At 41.0% G+C, this 16,955-nt stretch overlaps 1 protein-coding gene and 1 long non-coding RNA gene across 3 annotated transcripts in view; one reads left to right on the top strand and one right to left on the bottom strand.

Moving 5' to 3' along the window:
• Positions 1 to 429: 429 nt before the first annotated feature.
• The window catches only part of LOC136446638 (dolichyl-diphosphooligosaccharide--protein glycosyltransferase subunit STT3B-like), a 32,208-nt gene continuing 15,682 nt past the window's right edge, over positions 430 to 16,955 (bottom strand). The window contains exons 8-17 of one of the 2 annotated variants that reach the window (XM_066445121.1): positions 15,071 to 15,169; positions 14,397 to 14,552; positions 13,887 to 13,935; positions 12,999 to 13,153; positions 12,118 to 12,350; positions 10,781 to 11,140; positions 10,253 to 10,426; positions 9,401 to 9,514; positions 8,278 to 8,490; positions 430 to 3,575 (exon numbers count right to left, since the gene is read on the bottom strand). In XM_066445121.1, the coding sequence (XP_066301218.1) occupies positions 3,465 to 3,575; positions 8,278 to 8,490; positions 9,401 to 9,514; positions 10,253 to 10,426; positions 10,781 to 11,140; positions 12,118 to 12,350; positions 12,999 to 13,153; positions 13,887 to 13,935; positions 14,397 to 14,552; positions 15,071 to 15,169 (1,664 nt within the window). In that variant the 3' untranslated portion in view covers positions 430 to 3,464. The remainder of the gene's footprint in view (positions 3,576 to 8,277; positions 8,491 to 9,400; positions 9,515 to 10,252; positions 10,427 to 10,780; positions 11,141 to 12,117; positions 12,351 to 12,998; positions 13,154 to 13,886; positions 13,936 to 14,396; positions 14,553 to 15,070; positions 15,170 to 16,955) is intronic. The other variant, XM_066445122.1, reaches the window with a different exon arrangement.
• On the top strand, positions 3,976 to 6,337 carry LOC136446639 (uncharacterized). The gene is made up of 2 exons (XR_010757613.1): positions 3,976 to 4,615; positions 5,326 to 6,337. It is a non-coding gene; the product is annotated as an uncharacterized lncRNA (long non-coding RNA).

Here is a 16,955-nt window from a genome sequence, read left to right as displayed (position 1 = left end):
CATGTCTATCTCAGACTAACAAGAGAGCTACATGTACATGCAGCAATTTCATTGAAACTCAACCTGGGACCATTATGACAACCTAAATAAAGGAACAACTCACTTAATAACAATGCACTTCAGGTCAAGAAGTACAGTCTTTGCATTTGTTGAAATACTTGTAATCCAAATGATTTTGAGCTTATATAAGAATTAAATCTTTTTTACTCTTGTTGTGCCTTAAACTGTTATGAAAAACATATTGTAAAAAAACTATGTTTGCATCGCAAGAGAGAAAAGAAAGGAACCTAAAAGTTTGTAATGTGTACATGTTAGTGTATTGTACATGTCATCGTGTGCACATGTGTGTCTGTCTGTGTGATTTTGTGTAATTCATTTGAAGATTGGACGTTCCCTTTGTGAAAAAACTACAATATTACAGCCCAAACATCAGTTGAGACTGAACACAAATTGTTTTTATTCTCCAGAAACAACCAAACTACTAAATACAATGTTTGTCTACAATGTCACAGTCCTACAATTAACACTTCATTCTACTCTATTGTCTCCTGAATGACAAGTTTAAGAATTCTTCCTGAAGAAAAAAAAGCTAACATGGAGTGATCTAATGTGTTTGACTTCAGTGTCCACTGTACATCATGTAGTATGTATGTATTGCATTTCATTCATCATTGGCTGGAGATGAGATTTTTCCATAGTCCTGAATGGCGTTAGAATTACTTGATTTTTACAATAACCGTACTCAACATTTCACAAATACAATGCACAGTGCAATTTCCCTGTCTTAGTCTCAAGCATTGTCTTCAAACAGTTGTTCACATTCAAAGACACTCCAAATTCAAATTACTGTTTCTCAAAACATCTGAATACATTGGATGAAACAATTTTCAAAAGGTTCTGATGTACAGATTTTTGGGGTACATATACATGAAATGTGTGTATTATACATGAAAAAGCAGGATTTGGCAAAATTCTTCACTTCTGACACTACCTTGGTTTAGTTATATTTCTTGTTGGCAGTGATATATATTGGCAATAATACTAGTACATCAAGGTGTTTTGTTGCCTATTTTTGAAAATAATCAATGTTCAGCCAATGTCTCCCATTTACCCAGTGTTAAGGTGTTTGTACACATGGTAATTAGGGCTAATCCAAAAAAGGTAGCCTGGGTGCCATCCTGTTTCTACCAGGGCTTCTACATTCGCTCCTATAGGGTAAGGAATGTAGGAGCCCCAGTAGAAGTAGGATGGCACCCAGGCTAAAAAAAAGAGCCCAGTACACAGAAAAAGGAGCCATGCTTGATCTGACTGAAGAATAGAGCAATAAAAAACAAATTTTGATACAGCAATTTTGAATACCCTTCATATTATTTTCCTGTAGCAGCCCTTGAATCTGACAGTGAAAATATCAAGCAATAGGAACAACCAACATTGAAAAGGGTATTTACAGTAATTTGATCAAGGTACATCAGAACAAATTTCCTGATCTATAGTAGATGGGCTTTCACCAATTATGTTTTCTACATGACTTTATATTACACTAACTGAAATCTTGCAGATTGAACAAAAGCTTTGTTAAACTTTGCCTTTGAGGCAAAACACTGTCTTGGCTTTATTAGGAAGATATTATACATGTGCATCTACATTAACTTTTGTATTTTCCATCTGTACCAAAATAACACCATTATTTAGTGACAAAGGTTTTCCCATATGTATGCCATCATTGAAATCAGCAATAAGAAGCAATTAAGACCTCCAACTGAACCAGCCCTAAGACAAAAGTCAATTTACTTGAAAAGCAAAACACAATATACTTAGAGAGGTCTGCACACACTGTTTTTAATCCTAAGTGTTGGGATGGTCAGGACTACAATGCAGGTACATCTTAAATTGTCTGTGACACTTGTGACCACTTTACAGGAAAAGAATCAGATACATTCTACAAGTTGCCTCCATTTAAATCTATTTCTACAAGGTGAAAAATTGATTTGAGCAAACTAAATTGATTTAAGTTTGTTGGGAATTTTATGGTAGGAGGCGTTCGCTATGTTTTGAGTTCACAATTGAAGCAACCCTAGTGACGCAATGCATGACAGAATATGAGTTTGCACTGGGAGGTCACCACAGTACAGTCAAACCTGTACAAGTGACCACCTCTACATAAGAACCACCTGACCAATGTGACCACTTTTTGATGGTTCCTTAGTTAATTTTTTCACAAGCATTCAGAATCCTGTCTATGGTGACAGTTTTGACAATATTATCACCTTCAATATACAGCCGAGTTTAATGAGACATCATAACAAAATGTAAAGTATTGCATTTCTATTGTGCAAGAGTTCTAAGGCTTACATTGCCATGCAGCCCTGTAAAAATCACATATCATGCAGGACAAAGCCCAGTTTTGTAGTATTCGTTGTAAAATGACACACTGTAGTTGTATACAGACTTTGCAAAACTTAGATATCAAATCACCTCATCAAAATTTTTACATACTTACACCCGTCCACTCATAAATTTGTAAGAAAAGAAAGGGAAAAAATAAATTCTTAACTCCGATCTTATGCTGTATTTATAGAAATTCATCCCACATTTGCATAATTCCATTTAGAATGATACGCAATACAAACTATATCAACCTAATGAAATTAACAAGGCAGACTTACTGACCATAAACAATTCAAACTGACTTTCATACATAGCTGTTATACTTATTAACACATGTTAGACATACCCCTCGATTATAGCATATCTTTAACAGTTCTGAGTATTATGACATCATAGTTTGATACAATTTCTAAGGTATAAGGGATTTGAAATGGTGCTCATTTCAAACTTGTACAATGTCTGTTGGAGTCTGAATTTGGGGTACTCAGTGTTTAGGTACTTCAATTATGATAATGCTCAAATCCCCTACGACAGCCTCCAATCCATGTATACATCTTTCATGTAAGATGTTTCAAGACGTTTAAAAAAAACATGCAAAAAGCAAAGAGTTACAAGACAGCTATATTTATTGTTGGCAGTTTCATATTGCTACAAGGGCGCACTTGAATCCTAGTAGTGTGAGTGTTAAACAGTGATTTTTGTACAAGACACAAACCTTGTATAGTTTCCAACCCCAGCAGCACTTAGCAGGATAGAATGCATTATTCACTGGCGACTCTTCCTAATGTTTCATAGTGTCAAGCTACTTTCTGGAATTGGGTTTCATGCAAAGTCCGGGCTGAATTCGTGAACACTCAAGTCTTATGGTAGAAACTAAAGCACTACTTCTACTACGCATCATCTTTGATTGCATTTGTATATTACACCGTTTTACACACAATTTTTTTGGAAAACTTTACAGCGAATTTTTTATGTTTTTCTTTTCAAAAACTTCTCCTCTCTGCATGAACTAGTGGATACTCAGGGGGGAGGGGGGTGGTAACGAAGATGCCTGCTCGACAACTTGTACTTCTTATTTACTTCTTGGAGGAAGTTTTCCTGCTTGGTTTCTTGTTCTTGCTGGATGGTCTCTTCCCCTTCTTAATCAACATCTTGTTCTTGATGAATCCTCGTTTTCTTTTTCCCGACTGTAAAAAAGGCAGAATGGACATCAGTGAAAATGATTCTAAAAACCAGCAACTAAACGTAAGTGCAACATTTTCTGTAGCAAGGATAAGGTTTTGACTTCTTTGAAGTTCAATAGCAGAACATATTTCAACTTAATCTAATTATCTACATTAAGGTTTATGATAGCACATACATGAATGACTTGTGTCAAAAGGGACCAAAGATACAAAAATGGAAGGTCTGCTGCAGTACCAAGGTCAGTCACCAGGAGGCCTGAAATTCACCTAGACCGTCGGGTTCACAACACCTACCCATATACAAAATATCATCGCAATCCATCCAGTGGTTCTTAAGATATTCCACTGGACACGCACGCACACACAGAAAGGGAAAACTATACCTCCATTTTTCATGGGGGTTTGCGGAAAAAGCTGGGCTGTCTACCTGGCCTGGCTACCTGGCCTGTCTACCTGGCCTGTCTACCACGTCAGGCTAGCAACCCAGAAACTCAGAAACTCAGAAACCCCCATTCATATCCCCACAAATTGTGAGGCCCCAGTGCAGTCGCGCCCCCTAGCGGAACGTTTCCAAAGCACACCCGTTACGCTGGGCGCGGCACAGCACACGCCGATCGTCATTCGAAACCGCGATTTTCGTCCCCTCTTCTTGATTCCTACGAAGTTTACATGAATTGCTTCATCGTCTGAAAACGAACAGGTTGTTCCCATCTCATGATTCTATCGCCCTTTGTTTATGTTATCCAATGCAAAGGAACTCTCGAAAACTGCATTTAGCGAAGTCACAGACGTCGCTGATCGCCATCTTACTTCACGTGACCATGTTCTTCAAGCTTGCTTCACTGGAGGGCGCTGTTTCAGAGTAGAGTAAAGTTGCCTCTGAATACATCGTTGTTGACAGGTTGTATCAATATCTAACTTGGAGCCACCATTTTACGTCTCTTCCGGCTCCAGCGTAGACACCCTTCCCTAACCGGTGTCTCCCAGTTTACAGGGGCATCCCGGAATTGAGTATCAAACCCAACTTGTGTGAATCTCAATGCGTAAGTTGTGGGACAGGGTGAAGTTGCGAACACAACGATACTAACAGTTTAGATAAACAAAGGAACCATGTGTCTTACGGTCGGGCCGGCTGTAGGCGGGACGCGGACCGGAATATGTAACGTTCATACCACGTGGTACCCTGGAATCCAGAGCATTTATACCGAGCGACCTTCACCGGCCCGCGCCCGGAGCTTCCTCGGGACCTACCCTCCCCCTGGCCCGACAACGTACCCCGCCCCACTTCCCGCTAGCCAACACAAGATCCGCTCTGGTATTATACCGGTATTACCGGCTGCGGATCTTGTTTGGTTAGCGGTAAGTGGGGCGGGGTAGATCTTCGGGGGAGCGGAAGGATAGGCCCCGAGGAAGCTCCGGGCGCGGGCCGGTACATATGCTCTGGATTCCAGGGTAACCACGTGGCTGTCGGCGGACGTTGACAGACTAAAAATTCATACATTTCCGGTTCATGTTTACCGTCTGCTTTGAAACAAGGCTATCTAAACAAACTGTCTTAACACAAATACTCAAATAGGTATCTTAACACGCACGTTTTAATAAACAAGAAGGTTAAGTTTTTGGAAAATAAACATGCCTTGCAACGATTATGGTGTATCTATGGTATATCTTTTTATTAATAAATTGATATTTGATACAATGTTACACTATAATACGTTCTGTTTCTAACCTCTTTATTTTTTCTTGAAATAAGGTGAATGCAGAGTTGTTGAACCTACAAGCACGACAAAACAATGTCTGGACGCTGAGATGACAATGACCTTCATCCTTGATCCTTGATACGGCCGTATCTGTCCTGCCCTGTCCAGAAAGTGGCCACGATCGGTGTATATTTCACAGTGTGCTGATTACACGGAACATAACGTAAACGGACAGTGAACAGGCCTAGGGTTCCTTGTTTTACCTAATACATAGAAGAAATCTTTATTGACACGACAAAAGTACAGCGACTTTCGTATGGTCTTCTACAACTATACATGCAAAACAAGAAACAATGGTATACAAAATGATTAACCTCAGTACATGTATATGGATACTTCACTACTAGGGGGGGGGGTCGAATGCAGAGTTGATGTATGTAAGTCTGCTTACACTTTCATGTCCATTTCATACCAGTCTCAGGCACGAGTGCCATGTTTATTATCACCTTCTGCCAGAAGGTGATAATAAACATGGCACGAGTGCCTGAAACGGACGTGTCTGTCTGTGCGTGCGTGCAACTTTGCTGTGATGGAGATATAATCCGTCGTGTTGGTTGACAGATGGTTCAGGCGCCGGTGACAACATTCCCATGTCTTCAAATTACACGGGTAATCATTTACAGGGGCAAAGAGTAGACCGTTGTATACTGCCAGTCTGTACCTACCTGGCATGTGGTAACTTGGCGCCACTATAATCCCAAGTACGCAGAAACCTGACCCCAACCCTGTGCGTTTATTTCATAACAGCTTGTGGGCCGGTTGAACGAATAAACAAAAAAGATGGGAGACTTTCGTCAGAAGTAGACCAGAATGACAATGAGAGACTTACGTCAGAAGTTGACAAAATTGACGATATCTTTCTAGCATGTACCATGTATACATATATGTTTCTATAAAACGTTTTGACAGTCCGACGTATCCACGTTATCATAAGTAGCGCAGGCATTAAAAGCCTGGAGTTTTCGTTCAGAATTCAAAGTCAAATTAAACCAAACAGGAAAGATATTTGCTGTGATAATCACTAACAATATTGCAAAGACCGCAAGGGAAGATTGTGCCCCGATTTCTTTTCAGCAAACTGCAGGAGACTTATATGGTATTTGTGTACGGCAAATTACGAAATTGCTCCATGCAACAGATGAGAACACACAGAGCGCAAAGGTAATAGTTAGGCCATGTGAGACCTGGGTCACAGTGTCAGCTAACTGCCAGGGGGGTAGGGAGGGTTCATTATTTGATTCACATAAGGACATTGTTATCTTACAGCCACACAAGAACAAAAGTATCATATCAGGTGTATTTGCAGCCAGTGCCACAGGCAGGTACCCAATGTGTAGGGTAATGAGGCTGTTTTTAACGTGTTCGAGGCACCTCCTCGAGCACAAGACGATTTCGTGGAAAGCTTCGTGAGGCTACAGCAATCCGGACTGAATCAAATCTTTAAAGACTAACAGGCACAAATTCAAGCAATCGTTACAATGAAATGGAAAGTCAAGTTTATAAACAGTTGGGAAACTGGGAATCAGAATCACATTTTTTAGATTTTTGAAAAGAACACACATAATGCTCTCAACTCAAACAGTTCCAGTACTACTGTACAATGAAAAGGAAAGGAACATTTTAGTAACTCACAGTTAAAAAATCCCAGTTTAAAATCTGTATGTAATATTTTGAGACCACGGGGATGAATTGTAAAAGAGAAACTTCGTGGTAGTGGCCGGGTTCTGAAAACAGATAGGACATGTACGAAGCTTGTTTACAGGTCATTCTGCTTCAATATAATACTTTTTATCTTTTTTATAATACTAGTATGATGTGCTGAAAACAATATCTTTGATTCATATTGATAGAAAGAGAATCTTCGGGGATGTGGCCATGTTCTAAAACAGTCAGTAGGCCATGGTTGAGGCCTTTCTATGCGAAAATAGTGAAGCTCCCCCACTCGGGGCTTCCAGACTCCCTCGGCTTCGCCTCGGGAGTCCAGAAAGCCCCTTGTGGGAGAAGCTTCCCTATTTTCGCATAGAAAGGCCTCAGCCATGGCCTAACTATTACAAAGCATACAGGTTTGCGGGTCTGCGTTATAATGCTGGATATTGGCGCAGACGTTATAGAGGAACTTCTTGCTTCGTAACTATGGGATTGATTTCAGTTCAGTGACAAGAAGGCGGGGCCTCGCCCAGGCTTTCTGGCGTGGTGACCGGGGGGTGACCTGGTGCACATCCTGGGACAGCTGTCCTGGGACGTCCCCGACGGACGTACTAATTGGAACAACATACGGCCTGCAGTTCACAGCGCCCTGCCTGGGTTAAACTTTGCTACAAAAAAGCTGTTGTTTCAAAGCAGACGGTAAACATGAACCGGAAGTATCAGTAATTTTTAGTCTGTCAGCCATGTGGTACTGTAACAGTGGGGATCAACCTCCACTAACGGACCTTTTAGCCTAGTGGTTAGCGCGTTGATTTCCCAAGCCGTCAGGCGGGGGTTCTAATGGTCACGTGAAGTAAGATGGCGATCGGCGACGTCTGTGACTTCGCTAAATGCAGTTTTCGAGAGTTCCTTTGGATAACATAAACAAAGGGAGATAGAATCATGAGATGGTAACAACAGATTCGTTTTCAGACGATGAAGCAATTCATGTAAACTTCGTAGGAATCAAGAAGAGGGGACGAAAATCGCGGTTTCGAATGACGATCGGCGTGTGCTGTGCCGCGCCCAGAGCAACGGGTGTGCTTTGGAAACGTTCCGCTAGGGGGCGCGACTGCACTGGGGCCTCACAATTTGTGGGGATATGAATGGGGGTTTCTGAGTTTCTGAGTTTTTGGGTTGCTAGCCTGACGTGGTAGACAGGCCAGGTAGACAGGCCAGCTAGCCAGGCCAGGTAGACAGCCCAGCTTTTTCCGCAAACCCTTTTTCATGGAGGTAGCGGCAAAAAAATGTTCCCTCACCTTTCTGGAAGTGAACTTGGTTTTGGGTTTGATGTCTGTCTTCCTGGCGGTGTGGTCTAATCTGACGCGGTTGTCCTGCTTCTTGACCTTGTAGATCCTGACGAGCCAGTGCTCGGTGGTGTAGGCCTCCTCCATGTGCTGGAAGCTGATGTCCTTGTTCCCGATCTCCACGTTCCTGGTACGGTCAAACCCAGGAGGGGTGCGGAAGTCCAGCTGAAAAACACAATTGTTATCATGATTGTCTTTAAATAGTCTGGGTAACACAACTTCTCACTGCCCAGGGCTCTATGGAAGTTTGTGGCCGTTAATCTCTAAACCAGGAGGATTGACTGTTTTTCAAAAAGTTATTTGTCACAACGGAAACTAGATATCACAGCCTTATTACGACAAGAAGTTCTGGAGAGCAAGCTTCACTTGCTACACCTCGTAAGAGGAGGACCGATGATGATGATGATGATTACACTATGGTAACATAAAGCTCGATCTACATGTACGTCTGTCGTGGTCCAAATTAACATTCTCCTGATTTTGAGGTGTTGGCCATCAAGCTTCTAGGGGCCTGACCAATGGATGGGCTCCTAGAAGCTTGATTTAGTCAGGATAGGTTGTCATTGGACGCCAAACTATGAGAAACGATCAAGGGGAAGACCCAGAAAAACTTGATTAGATTGTGTTCTTTAATGATACCAAGCTGTCCATGGGGTATAACAACATAATGTTTCAGGCCCTGAAAGTGATGACCCAGGACCACCAGGAATGGTGCAGAGAAAACGAAGTACACTGAATGCAGACCAGTCAACACATATTTGACGAGATCTCATCAAGTAATAAGTAAGTAGGTTGTCATGTATATAAAGTGACTTATGTTGATGAATGTTAGACATCCAGGTAGTAAGATGCGCCAAAAATAGTTTTGAAACAGTCAGACGTTTCAGACAGCATCCGCTGTCTTTCGTCAGTGACTAAGGATAGGACTGGGAAACTAGATTTATACCAAAACTCTGAATGGATATGTTAATGAGGTTAGGACAATTCAGGATGACTTGGTGTAGTCTTCCAGTTTTATCCAGTTGCTTGAGTAACTATTTTAGGCGTATTAAGTGACTTGGTTTGGCCTCCTAACCTGCATCTCCCCAAACCTGTAGTAGCAGAGTTTGTACATGAGACAGTTCAGCAGAGTCTTAGAGCCGGCCTTGTCCACCCGGAACTCTCCCTGGGGGGTGAAGTAGTCACCTTCCTGCAGAGGGACAGGGAAGAGGACTTCTTAAATGCACAAGTTACATTTTCACAAAGTTGAAGTAGAGACAAAGCCTCAGAAAGTCATATATGTTACTACCCCCCAAATGTAGAACCTTCAAAGGTTTATCTTTTTCATTCATTTCCTTTTTTTCCTTTCTTTATTCCTCCCTTAGGAGAGCAACTCAATTGAAATATCAAAATAGAATATTATACATATATATTACATACATATATCAGGCATATACCAACGTAACACACTCACTCACTCATTCATTCCTTCATACATTTTTTTCATTCTTTTTCATTTATTCCATTCATGAATACCCTAGCAATCATTAGCTTCATCACAAATCACCTTTTTAACTTTAATTATACCCACATCCATGAACCCTTTGTTATACTTTAAGTAAGTTATCACTTGCTGAAACTTCTCACTTGCTGAAACACACTGACATTCAGTAACTCTCCGATACCGTACCTGACGAGATTGCTAAACCAGTATGGTTACTAGTAATATACTCTGCGCCATATATATGACTGTTACCAACATTTGTGAGATATGATATTGTCTACCATTTGTATATATATGTCGGTTTCTAAATACGTTTGAGATAAATAAATTATCTGTATGCTGACCGGATTGAAACTTGTTTGGTTTTGAATTCAGTGTTCTTTCAACTGCGACAAACCAATAAAAGACATCTTGTATCTTATGTCACACTTGAAGACATCTTACCCTGATCTCCTTGGGGTGTTCCCCCTCTGCAATCCTCACCATCCACAGGAACTTGTTAATGTCATCTCCCGAGTAGCCAATCACGCCTCCGAATATAACCAGCACATAGTCCACATCCAGGGCCTTCATGATCTCATAAGCCCTCGTCTCATTGGACGACATGGCCTTTCCGACCTGTAAAACAGCAGCAGTAACCAATCACTGTATCCGTTACAATTAGCAGCCAGCCCTGTCATATTACTGGCAGTTTTTAAATTTTAATTCTACAGCACTTCTCAACTTGCTGAACCATCTGAATGTTTGCAAACTGCACCTGTAATACAGGATACAAATGTATAATAGTTTGTTTAAAATTTACTCCTACTACATGTACTACTAGGCATTCATAAATCTTGCAGTGTGCACCAAAGTACAAACTTTCCTCTGAGATTCTGTTTTCATGTCGATTTTCCAACCTAGCTTTTTTTAAAAATTCCGTTAACCAAGAAATTAAATTGGTGAGGCCTAAAGGTTAAGAAGGAAGCCCACCAGTGCTATGTGACTGTTGTTCCACGTGTTGTTGTCCACCAGCGTCGTGCGATTCGCCATGCCGGCGATCTGATACCCGTAGTCCCACCACGACATCACGCGGGAGTGGTCGTCCGTGTTCTGTCTCAGCCAATAGTAGGCCTCCCTGAAGTCGTCCAGGATGTTCCGCGAGCCGTCGTGGTTGTAGGAGGCCAGCACGACGCTGGGGCTGGAGTAGGCGTTGCTGGTGACCCAGGTGCAGTGCACGGCGAACATCATGAGGATCATCATGACCGCCATGACAACGATGGTCTTCACGTTGCCGCCCAAGCTCTCCGGCTCCCCGCTGGGCTCGTGGCGAATCTTCCGCACCTTCCCTGCCTTCGTTAGAAAGGTCATGACACAAAATCAGAGAGAGCCTCGTTGGTAGTTATGAGACCAGTACCCATCAATTGTGGCAATGGACCAAATCTTACCTCTTCCAAGTGTTAATCAATTTATTGTCTTTCGGGTCAATTTGTGTATGTGCTTCTTTGTGAAAAAGGGTTAAAATGGTCCGAGATATGCATAATACTGCTTATCGTTTTTTTTGCTGTTGCTCTAACAATTTGTTCTCGTTGACTGTATTTTCCCCTAGAGAGCATTTTCATTTAAAAACATATCTCCAAATCATATTTAAGTATGAAGAAATAAATGTGCATTGAATATAAGGGACCGATTGTTTTATCTTAAATCACGGAGTATCAAGGATTACAGAAATTATGCATGAAAGAGTCTCAGCATTTTCATGCTTTTAGTAAGGACTCTGACTTCATTTAGCCTCTGGACAAAGTCTTATAAATTTCACAATACTAAAACATCACAAACACACATTCATGGAGAACAGAAACATACATGGAATGACAGAGAGAGAGAGAAGGTAGTGTGATCATGAGAGGAGTATGGAGGAGTGTTTCTACTGATACATGTATATATCTGTCTATCTATCTTATCTATTATTTTCTATACGTTATACATCTTCTTATTTTTTGTATCTATATACAAGTACTGTGTGATTCTGTTCTACTTTTGTATTGGTTAGTTACTCTCCAAGCAGAGGTTTGGCTGGTTTTTGACATGTTTTAGGTGTTTTACGGGATTCACATTTTGTCCAATTTTCGGCTTGGCGACAAAAAAAATGGGACAAAATATACAGCCCCCAAAAAACGTCTAAAACACATCAAAAAACAGGCAGAGTCGAACCTCTGCTTGGAGAATATTGGTTAGTTTGATGAAAGAAAGAATGAAAGAGAGGGAAAAGGAGGAGCAGATAGTGGACAATGGCTCAACAAAAGAAAAATGAATGAACAACAACTTACTGTTTTGGTTACCTTATCGTACAGATCTTTGCTTTTGTTTCTCTTGTCCCCTTCTTCGTCATCCTCACTTTCGTCTTCGATGTGGTGGATCTTCGGCGTGTCATCCACCAAATAGCGCTCCAGCACGTTGGAGAACGCGATCGCGGAGAGAATGCAGACGACGGGGGTCAGGGTCAGCATGAGACGCACCATGACCCCGGCGAAGTAGCTGGCACTGATGGCGTACAGCACGACTGTGGAAAGGTGGAAAGTTCGGGCATGTAACTAAGTACTCTGATTGACAGAAACACATCAAAAGGACCATATCTTGCATACATTACACAGAGATCATATATCACATATTACATATATATCATGTCTCATATAAAATTCGTCACTTCATACCACAACATTACAAGGATAGTCATCATTTCAATTTCTTTCAACGCATTTTTAGGACATAGTTTTTGGGATAGCCGCATTTCATGGCAGTGAATGAAAGCGCCAACAGCATTCTCTTGCAACTTAACTAACTGCAAGTTAACTAAGTCTCTAGCTAAAGGTTCTGTGCACATTTCTTAAACAGTATAGAATTGTTATTGTTTCTGATGTTTCTGTTTTGCTGTTTTGGACATGTTTGTATATTTGGTATTAGTTTTTTTCTGTATACATGTAATTATTTTGATAATTGTGTCTGTACATGTACCATGCGTCTACCCACTGAAAATTCTCTCATCATTGATCTTCTTGATAACCCAATATAAGTGTGCATGTAAATGTCAAACATAAAAGCGTCTGTGACGTAGGCCTGTCATGACTCTTTCTTGCTGGCCTTGGGTACTTATTGGCTGGCACATCTACAAGCTACAAGGTCTCAACACAAGACAACAGAGTCCACCCACTGAAGACTCTCTCGTCGTTGATCTTCTTGATGCAGAACCAGACGCCGGCGGGGAACGTGCAGACCAGCACGTGCAGGTCGAAGAAGAAGGACACCCAGGTGGTGGGCTGGTGCTCCGACACGGACGCGATGATGGGGATGTGGATCTTAGCATACCTGGGGTTAAGGAAGAGAATCAGGACTCCATACAATACGTCTATACGCAACAGCTCATACAGTTTTAAAATAGGCAAATATATAAAAGATTGTTTTGTTATTAGAAAAAAATAATAATACTCAAAATTAGCCCAACTTGAATCATGTAAAACCTACGATAGTCATTTTGTTGTAGTGAATAGTTTCATTCCATACTTATGTCTTGTTTTATGTTTACTGTTGTTGCCATACTTTGTACCTGCTACAATAGTCGCACAATAAAGTTCTTCTTCTATAATATACAGTTTGTCAAGATGTATACATCACTTCTATTTGATCTTGTGACTGTTCCCTGTGTAAGGTTTACAATGTTAGACAGCAAAACTTTGATAGAAAATATCATCAAACATCATGCACTGATGTGGATCTTAGCATATCTGAGAGAGGAGGAAGAATTGAAAATCTAAAAAAAATTGAATCAGGGCTTCAATCTCTATACAATGTACTACTTGTATGACCTGAGATATGCATATGATGCATGCTTCCTATTTGATCATACTAGTAATAGTAGTATACAGAAAAGTTTGACAGAAATTATTAGGAAACATCAGGCACTGGCACTAATGGCAGCCTGGGTCTTAACATGTATATGGCCTAAGAAAAGTCCTATTTTTGTGCCCATTTACTCAACAGACAAATATCCCTCAGAATCAGAAAATGTCAACTCCTTTTTATAAACACATGCTCTACTCACCCTGTGTCATATAGAGAGTAGAATCTTCCACTCCACGGTGCAACATAACCTGAAATACAGGATTCATATAGAACAGTCATATCAAGAAATGTCCAGTACACTTACAAAGAAAAACATGTCAATTTTCCCTGATTAATTACACTTGGAAATTATTCAAAAAGTAAAATTGAGATTGCCCAATACGTTGCCGTGGGTCTGCTGGCTTTACATCCCCATCCTAAAAGACAAATCCAACCCCTAACATAGTGCCCAAGTGGGGTTTGCCCCTGATTAAAATCATAATTATTATTCAATTAATTCATTCTAATTCATTTTATTCTTGATATGCATTGCTTCAAGATTCCTTTTACATACATGTAAGTTTGAACTTTCTATGTAATCGAACTTTGATATCTCAGTATGTCTGTTAACACATTGTTACTGTCAGAGCAACTCGGGGTCCTATGAAGAGACCCTGCCAGTCTGTACAGTTATGTGTAACAAATAAGACCCAATATCATTATGACTCACCTGCGTATGTCAGGTACACCACGGCCATGAGCACTGCGGCCGCAGAAGCAGCGACGGCGAAGACGAAGAGCGACCTCATCTCGGACTTGGTCAGACTGCTCAGGTGGGTGTGCAGGTACTTCAGGAACCCGTACGCAATCAGGAGCGCAAACACACCTGTGGGCACAACGAGGGTGTGGAGATTTTGTCATTTCTGCTTCCACCCCTGAGGCATGGCCAAAAACCGTCGCAAGAGACTAAAAGGGAGACAAAACTATCTAGGGCCAATTTAAATAAAATACATGCATAAGATGTCAACTCTGACAAGACGGTGTGGTGATGTTGTCATTCCTGCCTCCGCCCCTAAGCCATTGACAAAAATGGTTGGAAAGAAGGTATATATAGCTATATATAGAAAAAAAATACTGTAATTCTTGTTTCTTTCACTGTAACTTTATGTTCACTGGTTTCACTGTCACCTCTGGGCCGTGATATGTCCATTTTTCTTACACCGTGAAATTTTACTGCCGTGAACTTAAAGTGAATTACAGTACATGCATTCTAAGTGTCAACTTAAACATGAACATTTATGACAAGAGAACTGGCCCAGAAAGTGCAAGTACGTCTAACCCTTCTAGACAGCGACAATAATAAAACCAATGCTGAAAGAGTGAGTGAAAGACACAGGTGCTTACCGGCGGACGCCATGTGTTCGCTGGTCCTGATCGGTTGAAAGCCGACGAAGGGGATCTGCATGGACAGCACCAGGCCCAGGATGAAGAACGCACAGTACGCTGCAGGGGCAAAGGTCAAAGGTTAGAGACCAGTCACATCCGTCATACAATAGGACGGAAAACTGGGGGCATTTTTGAGGATGGTCATGGATGTAACAGAAAGGGTACCCTAGATCCTTGTCAACCCTTTTTTTTTTTGTCATAGACTGGACTAAGACTAAGAGGACAGAATCCCGGCTGTGGTGCTTACCTGACGTACATGCCTCTAGAAAGATTCGCAGTTCTAAGGACAGGACGTTAAGCAGGTCTAAGCCTTGGTCTATTGTTCATTGTACTTGTCAAAAAGAGCCAGGGAAATATCCCTGGTACAATGAACTTGTATGTACTGTACATATCATCTGTTTTTCCTGTCATGACCAGTGGAAGATTAGCTCTTCAATGAGTGGCGTCGGTGTGGTTCAACAGTTAGGGCGTTGGACTCAGAACCAATAGGTCCCGGGTTCAATGCTCACCATGCCCTGATGTTGTGCCCTCGGGAAAGGCACTTAACACGACTTTCCCTGGCAATAGCCTCTTCGGCTAATCTGTCTAATAGTGTGCCAAAAACAAAGTACGGATTTGGTTGCCGATGTGCTACATCTAGCACATTTGCAACCAAGACCTACGCAAAACACCAAGAACTAGAAAGGCAACATTTGCGAGCAAATACAGCATGTTTAGCCATACTCCTCGCCATGCAAAAAATGGACTCTCCCAAAATAACAATGGACCATTCTAAAATACTTGCACTAAAAAAATGAATCACCCCAGTCCAAAATTGAGTCTTCCAGTAGCACCTCAACACAATATGGACCAGTCCACAACCATATCCACTAATTGATTAACAAATACACTTCTGCTAAAAAATGGACTTTTTCATAATCATTCCAGCTCAAAATTGAAAGAAATAATTAAATAATCATCCCCTTGCGAGAATGGGATATTCCGTGCCATTTCCATGTAAACCAGTCGAAAAATATCCGCTGAAAATTACACTCTTGCGCATAATCAACCCAGTTCAAAATTGAATTAAAAAAGATCAACCCGAGGGAAGAATGAAGTTTTCCATAGTATACATATGAAGATTTGACAGGAGACGAAGGAAATGACCAAAAACAACATATTTGAGTCAATTCAAAGTCACCGAGAGGGTTTTAATATAATATTTGTAATATATTTGAACTATTTTGATTAAAAGAATGTCTAAGCCACAATAGTTCTAAAGTGTTCAAACAATTAGAATTGAAACTTATAACATGTTTGAACTTATTTCACATACGTTGGAAACATTTCGAACGTAACTACACAAAAATCTCTTTATTTAGAACAGTTTCAAACCATCTATCCAAATGTTTCAATGTTCGAACAACTTGTAACAAAAGATTTTCACAATTGCCCTCATAAACGAAGGTGCTAAGTCCTCCTGTGTGTTTCTGCCTATTTTCGGTGGCCGCGCTAGACCACCAGCGGATTTGTTTTGACGGAGCGTCACCCGCGCGCGACGATGTACACTGTTCGGCACCGCTAATATCCGGCATTTTCCCGCTCCAAAACACTCCACAAGACCCACGTTTTTAGTGTTTTGCCTCTTGTGCAACACGATTCGATTTGCATTACTAACGGGACGAAAATGATAGAAAAAATTCACCCCGTCCCGGCGTCCGTCCCAAAAACATGAACGACATGAAAATATATTTTCTTACAGATTCAATCACGAAAATCAACAGCATGGGATTCCAAATTTTCGCAACGGCCGACCATTTATCATGGTTGAACTTCCTTCCAAGGCGTGCGATAGATAAACATT

Source organism: Branchiostoma lanceolatum, chromosome 12 (genome assembly GCF_035083965.1).
Source record: "Branchiostoma lanceolatum isolate klBraLanc5 chromosome 12, klBraLanc5.hap2, whole genome shotgun sequence".
Classification (NCBI taxonomy): Eukaryota; Metazoa; Chordata; class Leptocardii; order Amphioxiformes; family Branchiostomatidae; genus Branchiostoma; species Branchiostoma lanceolatum.
The sequence above is the reverse complement of the archived record's forward strand: the minus strand, read 5'-3'. Positions and strand labels throughout refer to the sequence as shown.